Source organism: Sebastes umbrosus, chromosome 19 (assembly GCF_015220745.1).
Source record: "Sebastes umbrosus isolate fSebUmb1 chromosome 19, fSebUmb1.pri, whole genome shotgun sequence".
NCBI lineage: Eukaryota > Metazoa > Chordata > Actinopteri > Perciformes > Sebastidae > Sebastes > Sebastes umbrosus.
In genome coordinates, this window is record NC_051287.1 from 14,430,393 (window position 1) to 14,442,485 (window position 12,093).

The 12,093-nt window shown below is 37.4% G+C and overlaps 1 protein-coding gene across 1 annotated transcript in view; it reads left to right on the forward strand.

Moving 5' to 3' along the window:
• The window catches only part of lman1 (lectin, mannose-binding, 1), a 17,544-nt gene continuing 5,451 nt past the window's right edge, over positions 1-12,093 (forward strand). The window contains exons 1-10 of the mRNA XM_037753127.1: positions 1-279; positions 2,503-2,657; positions 4,778-4,885; positions 6,637-6,698; positions 7,079-7,178; positions 7,352-7,475; positions 8,387-8,445; positions 8,609-8,741; positions 8,948-9,135; positions 9,981-10,060. Of these exons, the coding sequence (XP_037609055.1) occupies positions 57-279; positions 2,503-2,657; positions 4,778-4,885; positions 6,637-6,698; positions 7,079-7,178; positions 7,352-7,475; positions 8,387-8,445; positions 8,609-8,741; positions 8,948-9,135; positions 9,981-10,060 (1,232 nt within the window). The 5' untranslated portion in view covers positions 1-56. The remainder of the gene's footprint in view (positions 280-2,502; positions 2,658-4,777; positions 4,886-6,636; positions 6,699-7,078; positions 7,179-7,351; positions 7,476-8,386; positions 8,446-8,608; positions 8,742-8,947; positions 9,136-9,980; positions 10,061-12,093) is intronic.

Sequence of the window (12,093 nt, forward strand, 5' to 3'; positions counted from 1 at the left end):
ATCCCGTCATGCTCGCTGTCTCAGCAGCGCTACGTCAGCAGTGATACGGAGAAAACATGGCGGTGTCCACAGCACAGAGCCCGGCTGCTACTGCTCCGTGTTTATTGATAATAACTTTCCTCACAACGCTCATATTTCACCGCAGTGTCGCAGATATCGCCGCCGGTGCCTCGAAGTCAGAGGAGCTTCCTCACCGCCGGTTCGAGTACAAATACAGCTTCAAAGGACCGCACCTGGCTCACGCTGACGGCAGTATCCCCTTCTGGATCCACACTGGAAGTAAGTTTGCACACCAGCTGTCAACATCACAGAGCTGCAGGTCGTCTTGTATCAACTTAAAAACACACAATGTATCAAGATGAGACGAGGACAGATGAGCTGGACGGTTTATAAGTGACGTTTGCGTTTGTCCATTCAAAACTGCACCAGGAAATGCATGCATTTAAGCTGCACTAGCTTTTATAGTCAGCTACAGTGGTATTCAAAACAGCATGATTCGTTTGTGAGAGACTCTGTGTGCAAAGTAGACACGTGCAGCTTGAAGTGTTGAACTTTCCTCTTGCAAAAAAAAATGGGCCTTTGGATTCTTGCATCACACAGTTGCACAGTTGCACAGTTGCTGATATGAGCCTGCAATATAAGCTGCAGCTTGAGGCTTCCATTGCATTGATTTAGGGCTGTAATTTAAAGATGATTACTCTGCTGATTCATGTTTTAGTTACCCAGAGTCAAAGGTGACATCATAAAGTATCTTTTCTCTCCTTTTGTGAGAGGATACTATATAGAGATTCTTGCATCACACAGTTGCACAGATTGCTGTGAGATTGCATGAGATGCCACTGCATTGATTTAGGGGCTGTAATTTAAAGATTATTAGTCTGCTGATTCATATTTTAGTTACCCAGAGTCAAAGGTGACATAAAGTATCTTTTGGGGGATATTTTCTTCTCCTTTTGTCAGAGGATAGGTGACAGGAAACAAGGGGGGGATGGATGTGTGGCATAAAATGTCTGCAGCTAGACTCAAACCAGGGTAATTTTGCATAATTACATGGTCGGTGCCTTAAACCCAGAGGCCACTAGGATGCCCAAGTTGTTTGTTTTGTCCAACCGACAGTACAAAACCTTAATTTATTCCGTTTACTAAAAAATGGGCCTTTGGATTCTTGCATCACACAGTTGCTGATATGAGCCTTCAATATAAGCTGCAGCAAGAGATTCCACTGCATTGATTTAGGGGCTGTAATTTAAAGATTATTAGTCTGCTGATTCATATTTTAGTTACCCAGAGTCAAAGGTGACATCATAAAGTATCTTTTGGGGGATATTTTCTCCCTTTTTGTTAGAGGATAGGTGACAGGAAACAAGGGGGGATGGATGTGTGGCGTAAAATGTCTGCAGCTAGACTCAAACCAGGGACGTTTTGAATGATTACATGGTCGTTGACTTAAACCCAAAGGCCACCCAAGTTGTTTGTTTTGTCCAACCGACAGTACAAAACCTTAATTTATTCCGTTTACTATCACATAAGGCAAAAGAAAATAAGCAAATAATCACAATTGAGAAACTAGCTAATGCTTTGGGATTTGACTTGAACAAATAATCAATTATTAATTTATAGATTAATAAGCTGTTGTGAACATCTATAAAATGTTCAAAAACTGAGACAAAAGAAGGATAAAATTCCCATCACAAGTTTCCAGAGGCCTTGTTTTAATCTGTCCAGCACTCCAAAACCCAACGTTACTCAAGTTACAATGATATTGTAGAGCTGCACAGATTAATCGATTAGTTGTCAACTATTAAATTAATCACCAACTATTTTGATAATTAATTGGTTTGAGTATTTTTTTTCTTCTTAAATGTGAATATTTTCTGGTTTCTTTACTCCTCTATGACAGTAAACTGAATGTTTTTGAGTTGTGGACAATTCAAGACATTTGAGGACGTCATCTTTGGGAAACACTAATCGACATTTTTCACCATTTTATAGACCAAATAACTAATCAAGAAAATAATCAACAGATTAATCGACAATGAAAGTAAGCGTTAGTTGCAGCCCTATATAATATAAAGCTGAAAAAAAACCCCGCAAGTGATAAGTAGTGACATTAACAATTAACTGTTTAATTCTTATTTCAACCCAAGTACTCAACTGTTTATGTAACATGGAATAAACCTAGATTGTACAAACAAATCTGAAGAAAATGTTCTACAGTTTGTGAATGAGGCACTGAGGCAGTTAAAAGATTAGAGCGTTCGCACACCCTGATAATGCTGGCTAATGATAACAGTTAGCTGGCATGAACTTTTTTACATCAGCTCGAGTGGATAAGGATACACGCAGAAAATGATTTCTTTTGTGTGCATGATTATTTATAAAACACCACATATGTTGTTGACCTTTGATTAATTAGTTATGGCACTTAATTTTCATAGAGATCATCTAACAACATGCAAATAAAATCCTGCTTATTCTCTCCCTCTCTCCTCTCCATCCAAGATGCAATTCCCAGTGCAGACCAGGTGCGCATCACGCCGTCCCTCAGGAGTCAGAAGGGCACCGTGTGGACAAAAAACAAAGTCAGCTTTGAGCACTGGGAGGCCGAGGTGACCTTCAGAGTTTCTGGAAGAGGCCGGATGGGAGCGGATGGTTTGGTAAGGAGGAGTGAAACTTTTGTGTTGGAGAATGTGTTACACGTAAGGGATAATGTACCCCTGTAGGGATTTATTTCACAACAATGACCCGCTAGCTGTTCATTATCCCGCTTATTACACGGCTACTTACTTAAGAAATCAATAATTTTACACAAAAATGGTCCTCCAGAGTCCGACATCAGAGCTGCGCCCATAGCAACGGTCTGTTATACATAGCAGCGTTCTGCTATAAAGAAATAACAGACCGTAGAACGCAGTGATTGACCAATCAGAATCGAGTATTCAACAAAGTCGTGTTTTAAAACGTATTAATGCACTCTTGACCACAGTTGTTTTTAGTTTATGTAGCTTCAATGTGTTGTAAATCCAGAACCATCTACTGAACTGGCATACTCCATCTATGTACTACTCGTACCTACACTAGGGCTGAGTATTTATACTTTTTGAGTACTGACCAAAATATGTCTGTAGCATCGAGCATCATGAATCAAACGTTGGTATTGAATGCTTGGTCACATTCTCACTTATGCTTTAATCAAATATTTCATAAATGCTTTAATCAGATATTTCATAATCTAAATCAGTAAACAATTCTTTCTTTCGACTGTTAGATTTTATGTCAGCGGAGCAATGAATGAAAAGTGGTTAAAACATATTGATATTCCCCAAACTGAGGAAGTATTGGTTTGGTATCGTTACAGAAACTCAGCTATCGTAATAATCCTGATACCTCCTACGGCTGCAACTAACAATTATTTTCATAGACGATTAATCTGTCGATTATTTTCTTGATTAGTTGTTTGGTCCATAAAATGTCAGAAAATGTCAATCAGTGTTCCCCAAAGCTCAAAGATGACGTCCTCAAATGTCTTGTTTTGCCCACAACTCAAAGATATTCAGTTTACTGTCATAGAGGAGTAAAGAAACCAGAAAATATTCACATTTAAGAAGCTGGAATCAGAGAAAAAAAATACTCAAACCAATTAATTATCAAAATAGTTTGTGATTAATTTAATAGTTGATGACTAATCGATTAATTGTTGCAGCTCTAATATCTACAAACTATATTTATCCCTAATCTGCACTACCCTGCCGTTTACACTCGATCCACAATTTTTCACCCGAATGATTTCCAACCTCATAATTGAAGAATAAATTAAACCTCTATGTTGACCATGTTGCTGTGAGATTACCTGTAATGAGACTTGAAAACTTTAACCTCATTAAATAAGATATACTGCTTGCCTATCAGAATTTGTATATCATCCGATATGGAGAAATTTGCATTTGAAGAAAGGTGCACTTTCTGTTTATGAGGTGTGTCATGCCCACAGGGTTGAATGACAAACATTTCCTCACCTGACTGAAGAACTGTTGTGAACGGCGTAAACATCTTGAGCATTGCTTGTGCTGCATAACTAGTTTGAGGTTTTTAATATGCATTTTATAATATTGCTTTTCTCTATTTAAAGGGGACATATCATGCTCATTTTCAGGTTCCTACTTGTATTTAGGGTTTCTACTAGAACATGTTTACATGTTTTAATGTTCAAAAACACATTTTTTTCATACTATCTTTCTGAATATACTGTACCTGTATTCACCCTCTGTCTGAAACGCTCCGTTTTAGCGCCTGTCTCTTTAAGACCCCCCCACCAAAAATATGGTGCACCTTTGCAAAGGTAGTTCTCAAGGTGTCGGCGGTATATTCTAATGAGCTTGCATGTGACATAGGAAGGAGGAGCCAAATCTGAATGGCTTGTTGATTCACGTATTCTGATCTAGGCAGCCCACAAAAAACTGACTGGGTTGTCTTATTTCACAGTTTGTGGGTTGGTAGGCACTCCAGATACCCAGATGTAAGAACACAAGCTCTGAAAAAGTGAGTTTTTCATAATATGAAACTCGCCTCTGGAGGATTTCATTGTATCAAAGTGTGACGAATGCAGATCCATTCACAGCAATACTTATATACCCGTCATATTTACTCCCACAAGCCTGAAAGAATCAAATCAACAATCAATCACAAATGAAAATGGCTTACTGCCTTTTGATTTTTGTTTTTTTTAAAAGATGCTAAAACAAACTAACATCTGTGCCACATTTTCTTCGTCGACCAGGCTGTGTGGTTCACCACTGAACAAGGCCTCGACGGTCCGGTGTACGGCGCCGCCGACAAGTGGACTGGAGTTGGAATCTTCTTTGACTCCTTTGACAACGATGGAAAGGTTGGTGTTCATTGTTTAGCCATCACTTTTAATGATTGTAGACTCACTGCTGAAGCCGTATTCAGTCTTTGGCGGCTTCTGTTTGGTTCTTATCAACGGGTTTAGAGGTCAGAGGAAGAGTGTTGAAAATCAAAATATAATTGAAGAAACTCACTTTATATACTCAGTATTAGTTTTGGCTAATTTTTGTGTTAAAAATGTAAAATAATGTATATGTTTTATTTTTGTTGAAACCTATGAAGTATTAATTTGTTTATGATGTATGATAATTTAAATACTTTTAACCCTCTGAGACCCACAATAGACACGTTTTTGTCTTTTCTTAGGGGGGCACAGGGGGTCGTAAGGGGGAGATAGCAGGTCAGCAGTTTATGTCACAGAGAAGTGGTGTACATCATCTGAAAGTTGAGAACCTGAAGATTAATTTGAATTTCAGCACTGTGCGTCAAGTTGTTTTAGTCATAAATCAGAAATAAACCTTAATTACTTAATTTAAATAAATGTTGAAAGTGTATCAGGGCTTAGATCATGATGATAGAAGTATATGATGGTCATTCCCATGCTCTATTGTGTCTCGTCAGTTGTTGCAGCAATTTTGGGGATGATAACATTTGTTACACAGATTTGGTGCTAAATTTAACAATTTTTTACAATTCGAGAATTGATTAAAATGATCAATAATCCCTCCAAAATACCACATTAAGACACCAAGACCTTGAGGAACACCATAGAAAAAGTCATGCTGTGACATAGAATCAAAAGCCTTTGACATTTGGAGGTTTCTGCAAGAGTTGCACTTCTGTTGTGTGAATGGCTCATAAACCTTCTTATTGTCAATCTATCTAGGAAAGCCATCCATCCTCTGAATGCTCTAGGTCTCTAGTTTGTGGCTGTAATGTTTCATGAGGCTGTGATTATCCTAGAGGTCACCACAGGTCATTTTATACAGTGAGGTCAAATTTCAAAAACTGATCTCACTACAATGAAATGGCTACTATATGGGGACTAACATCATCACACATGAATACCATTGGGCTCATTGGATCCACAAGAGACAACTTTACAATGATACCAAATGTAATTGTAATTCCAAGACTGTTTAGGGACCCCGGTATGCAGAAATATTCAAACACATCATTTTAGAATAGGCGAAAATAACACATTTATACTGCATGAATCAAACTGCATGTGATTATCATAAAGTGTCTGTAAAGGGGAGACTTGTAGGTACCAATAGAACCCATTTTCATTCACATATCTTGAGGTCGGAGGCCAAGGGACCCCTTTCAAAATAGCCATTCCAGTTTTTCCTCGCCAAAATGTAGCCCAACTTTGGAGCATTATTTAGCCTCCTTCTCGTGAAGCTAACATGACATGGTTGATACCAATGCATTCCTGAGGTTTTCTAGTTTCATATGATATTCACCTTCAGTCCAGCTCTAAAACTGAACCTGATACAGCCTCTGAAAGACAGCAAAGTTGGTTGGGATCCGCCGATGATCCCGCGGGTCTCAGAGGGTTCATTTGATCTATATTTTTTTACAAGTAGATATATTTATAAGTAGATAGATAAATAGGTCAATGTCATGATAAACAAAGGTTTCATAAGTAGGTCTGTTTATATCCCATTTGAATATTATTTTTTCCAGGTATAGGATTGATATTTTTGAATAAGATTACCTAAAAGCAAAGCCACCTCCGGTCTTCAGATGAACAACAGGATTAATGTGTTTCCTTTGTTTTTCTTCCAGAAAAATAACCCGTCTATAGTTGTTGTGGGAAACAATGGCAACCTTGTTTATGACCATCAACAGTAAGTAAACATTTCTTCTGCTTTTGCTCAGATGTCATCACCAACTCAAAATTTTAACAACTTAAAGGAGATTAGGAAATATGATTATATTTGCTTGGAAAGTAAATAATCCTCTATCTTTCCTAATCTCCTGCGGGCCAGTGAAAGCTTTAAATCACTTTTCCAATGCCATTTCAGTTTGTCTTAGAATTCACACTGTTTACTGTACCACAGTCCAAGTGTTTACAAAAACACACATGTACATGGGCATTAATGTTATTCACTTATTTAATAAACTCTAATCATAATCATACTGTATTTCCCCACCACTCATGTTTAATGTCTACGTGGAGCACTTTGCTGAATGTTATATTTAGTCTGAAAATGTTGTTTTGATCCAGTGACGGCACCACACAATCCCTCGGCACATGTTTACGAGACTTCCGCAACAAACCCTATCCTGTCCGAGCCAAAATAACGTACTACAAGAAGACGCTGACGGTAGGAGAAACCACACACACAAGAGTTATTACCTGTTTATATATGAAGCTGTATATGAAGAGAAAAGAGGCTACCTCATTAACAATCAATATCTAATGTCACATAATGTCTGATGATCAGCACAGTCAGTGGAGTTTTGCTTAGATGCCTCGTTGTTCTGTCTTCGTCCTCAGGTGATGATCAACAACGGTTTCACTCCAGATAGAGATGACTATGAGTTCTGCACAAAGGTGGACAACATGGTCGTTCCCACTGAAGGCTTCTTTGGCATTTCAGCCGCCACTGGAGGTTTAGCAGGTATTATTCTATTCTCGGTTTGTATCGAGTATTCCTCGAACTTAAACTCTACCATCCTTCTTGAGCCATTTAGAAACCAGACTAGTTTTCTCAGCTGAGCTGGAATAAGAAATCATTCATCTTAAAGGAACACTGTGTAACATTTCGGAGGATCTATTAACAGAAAACAAACATAATATTAATTTTTTATCAAATTTTATTGGTTTTAAAATATGCTTTGGAAATTATTAACAAAAAAATTCCATAAAATAAAAAATAAATAAAAATAAAATGATTAATAATAATAATTTATAATAATAAATACCCCCCAAAAAGAGATATATGATATTACACATAACTCTGTTTTCTTTAGTGTATAATTACCTGAACCGGCTGTGACCGCTCCGTCCTCCTCGTGGCGATTGCCTCATTAACGTTATGGTTGCCTTATAGCATTGGGTTTAAATCATTTTTATATTCATTTATAGTCGTTTCTGTTATTAATTACCTTAATATTATCTCAATATGATGAGCTTATTACTCTATTATTATTATTTTTCCACTTTTTCATCAGCATATTTCAACACCTTAACATTACCCCCATTATTACTCTCTAAAATATTTTAAATTGATATTGAAACATAATTATTGTAAGTTTATTATTATCCTATTACAACGATGTTATTAATGAGAATGTGATCATGTTTCTGACCTGCTATTCCCCCATTACAGAAAATAAACTCTGATATTACCGTTGTTATAACCAAGATATTAGTTATTACTCTGTAATTACCATCATCAATTATCTTTTCCCTTAAATTATAACCCCCTAATAGCCTTATTACCGTGCAGCAATGTAAAGCCCTACCATGATTTAAAATATGTTCATTTCTGTTGTAATTTTCTAATCCAGAATGTCTTTCCTCCATCAGATGACCACGATGTTTTGTCCTTCTTGTTGTTCAGACTCACAGAGCCGGGCCAGCAGCCGGTAACTACATTTTCCCGGAGCTCCTAATACTTTCACAATCCTGTGTGTGGAATTCACTTTTCTGTAGCTGTGTTTGTCTGTGTGTGCGCATGCATGTATGTGCACAACGTAGCCCTCTATTGAGTTAACAGAGAGGTTTTCTTTTTTGTCTCTCCCACTGAAGCCTCCACCTGAATCTGAGATTCCTAAAGAAGAGAAGGACAAGTACCAGGAGGAATTTCAGAACTTCCAGCAAGAGCTCGACAAAAAGAAAGAGGAGTTTCAGAAAGAGCACCCAGACGTCCAAGGAGAGCCAAGTAAGAAACCAAATCATAAAGTTTAAAGTTCCTTTTACTCTTTATTATCTTTATTTATATAATCTGAACAAACCAAGTTAGACTGTTTGGAAAATACAAATCATAATATACTCAAAGAAACATGAGTGTTCCCACACATTACAATACCTCATTAAAATGTTTAATAGAGTTTATTTTAATTGGTTACAATCTTTGTATCCTTTTAGTTGAGGACTTGTATGAGACCGTGAATGACCAGGAGATCCGTCAGGTGTTTGAGGGCCAGAACCGGATCCACCTGGAGATCAAACAGCTCCACCGGCAGCTCGCTATGATCCTGGACGAGCAGCGCCGCTACGTTTCTGTCATCACCGACGAGGTCGCCAAGAAGGGGACGAACGCTGAGTCGGGACAGGTGAGCATGTCATTGCCAAGAGATGGGTTCACACCTGATGCGGGAAAAAGATGGTTACAGGATTTATAAATCATTTAGAATTGCATGTTTCATTTTTCACACAAACACAAATGTAGGGGTAGGGTTCTGCTTCTACAAGGCTTCATTTTTAGTCAGTTTTATTGATTTAAAAATGTATTCGGATTAGTGCTGTCAATCAATTAAAATCACACATGGTTTTATCTGTTCAAAATGTACCTTAAAGGGAGATTTGTCAAGTATTTGATACTCTTATCAACATGGGAGTGGACAAATATGCTGCAAATGTATGTATATATTTATTTTCATTCACATATCTTGAGGTCAGAGGTCAAGGGACCCCTTTGAAAATGGCCATGTCAGTTTTTCCTCGCCAAACTTTAGCTTAAGATTGGAGCGTTATTTAACCTCCTTCACCACAAGCTAGTATGACATGGTACTATTGGATTCCTTACTTTTTTGTAGTTTAATATGATACCAGTATCTTCACTCTAGCTTTAAAACCGAGCCTGCTACAACCTAAAAATCGCAAGCTGCGTTAATGTGTTAAAGAAATTAGTGGATTTCAAATTATTTTGCGTTAACACATTAATTTTGACAGCCGTGATTCGGATCATAACAGACCTCTGGCAACCTGCTCAAACAAATTATCAACACACAAAAAAAACAATGCTTTCACTTCAGTGTCATTTCTGTGTACACTTGCTGAAATGACCTGTTTTTATGACAGGTTATCAAAACTCATAAACCTTTTTTATGACCGCTTTATCAAACGTCAACAGTGGGGTGTTTAACCTTCAGACCATCATGTTGTATTTCGCTTCTAGCTGGATACTGCCGGGCAACAACAGTTGGGGACCATCGTCGCCAACCAGCAGGAGGTTCTCAAAAATCTGAATGAGCTGAGGTAAGTAACAACATTGTCGTTGTTGTTGACGTTTGGTCAGTCTTACAAAACTAGCTGTTGTTTTTGCAACAAACATAAAGAGAGATCCGTGATACTCCACAAAAACAAGGGAAATCCTGGCGGTTAAATCCCTGGAATCATATTTAATCTCAGGATGCAGTGGCTGCAACATCACAGGTGTCTGCCAGCCTGATAATCCATCCGCAGTAACAGTCACACGTACACACACTAAAAGCCTCGGCACTAAATGGGATAATCATCAAACTGCCTTGATCTTACCTCTAAACCGTTCGACTCATTTGTTGTAGTAATATAGAAAGCTTAATTATATTTCAGGAGGTAAGCAGTTGCATAATTTACACCTGATGTAAAAACAGGACATATTCTCAGACAGTTTATCAAGATGTTGGCCATGTGGGAAACCCAAAATGTGACTCAGTTTTATTTTAAACCATTTTTTATTGAGTTTTGCAATATTATACAACATTTGTACAAATACATATTCAATCGCCTTTTATAATGTGCCACCAAGGAAGAAGGACATGTATTTTTATAAAGAAGTGGGCACCGATGCCGCTAGACCCGGAACCAGTGGTGGAATGTAACTAAGTACATTTACTTAGTACTGTACTTGAGGGCAATTTTGAGTCACTTGTACTTTTCTTGAGTATTTTCATTTTATGTAACTTTATACTTCTACTCTACTACATTTCAGAGGCAAATATTGTACTTTTTACTCTACTGCATTTATTTGATAACTTTAGTTACTTTGCAGATTCAGAGTATTAATGCGAAAATATAATCAACACATAAAAAAATAACAAAAAATAATAAATTATGTTTTAATATAGACTAAGATAAAAATGTATTGACCACTTGGTGAAATTCACAAGCTACGCGCCAGTATGTAAATTAAAAAAAAACTCATTTACTAGCTGCAACACTAAATATAATAATGTACATACTGTATATCAATAATTATAATCAAGTAATATGATATATATAAATTCTGAAATAGACCATTCTGCATAATGAATACTTATACTCTTTGAACAGAATATTTCTACACTGTGATATTACTACTTTTACTTAAGTAAAATATCTTGAGTACTTCTTCCACCACTGCCCGGAACTATAACATACGTCACGTCACGCATATGCCAGCAGGGAAACAAGCAAACAGGAAGGCAACAAAAACGCATAATAATGAGGACGTTCAACGACACATTAATGTTGTACCTCTACTCTTTAAAAAAAACTCTTTCACTTTAACAGTTATTCCGTACCCGAGTAAACTTTCGTCATCATCCACGTGTATTTGTTTATGTTGAGATCAGCTGTTCTGGTTGGGAGCATCGTAAAACACTTCATTCAAACTTAACAGAAACAAAATAAAACTCCCCAAAACCGTCGTCGTTGGACGTTCCAACAATCACCAACTCTGGTTTGGTTCAAATAAACTCTTATTTCACAGAGTTTGATGTGAATATACCGGCTCTACACTCTGTTTCCCCCACTGTCTCTCTGCCTCTCGTTCTTCAGAGGCAGACCATTGAATTAGCCACATAAAATAACAAACATCGCCCAACCCCATCGCCTACTATTGTCTATATTTTTATACAGTTCAGAGGATGAGATTGACGCATGCTGCGCGCATATACAGATTTCGGAGGAGACCGGCGACGTTGAAAAAAGCCTGCCCTTTCAAAACTACTTGCTGACTGCTTATGTTACTTGCGTTTATTAATAGTAATAATAATAATAATAACTTTATTTATATAGCACCTTTCAAAACAATGTTACAAAGTGCTTTACAATAAAAAAATGATAAAAGTAATAATTAACATCCAGAACTTAAGATCTAAACAAGACAGCAAAAGCCTAATTGAACGAACTGGACTTTGGGGTCAAGTGTACTCTGATCCAGGCCCGAGTCCCTGATGTGAAAGCACCCTAAAAAGATATCACCTCCGTGAATACGAATTCTATCATTGCTGAGACATACAGCATGATAGGTAATAGTAACATCCAGC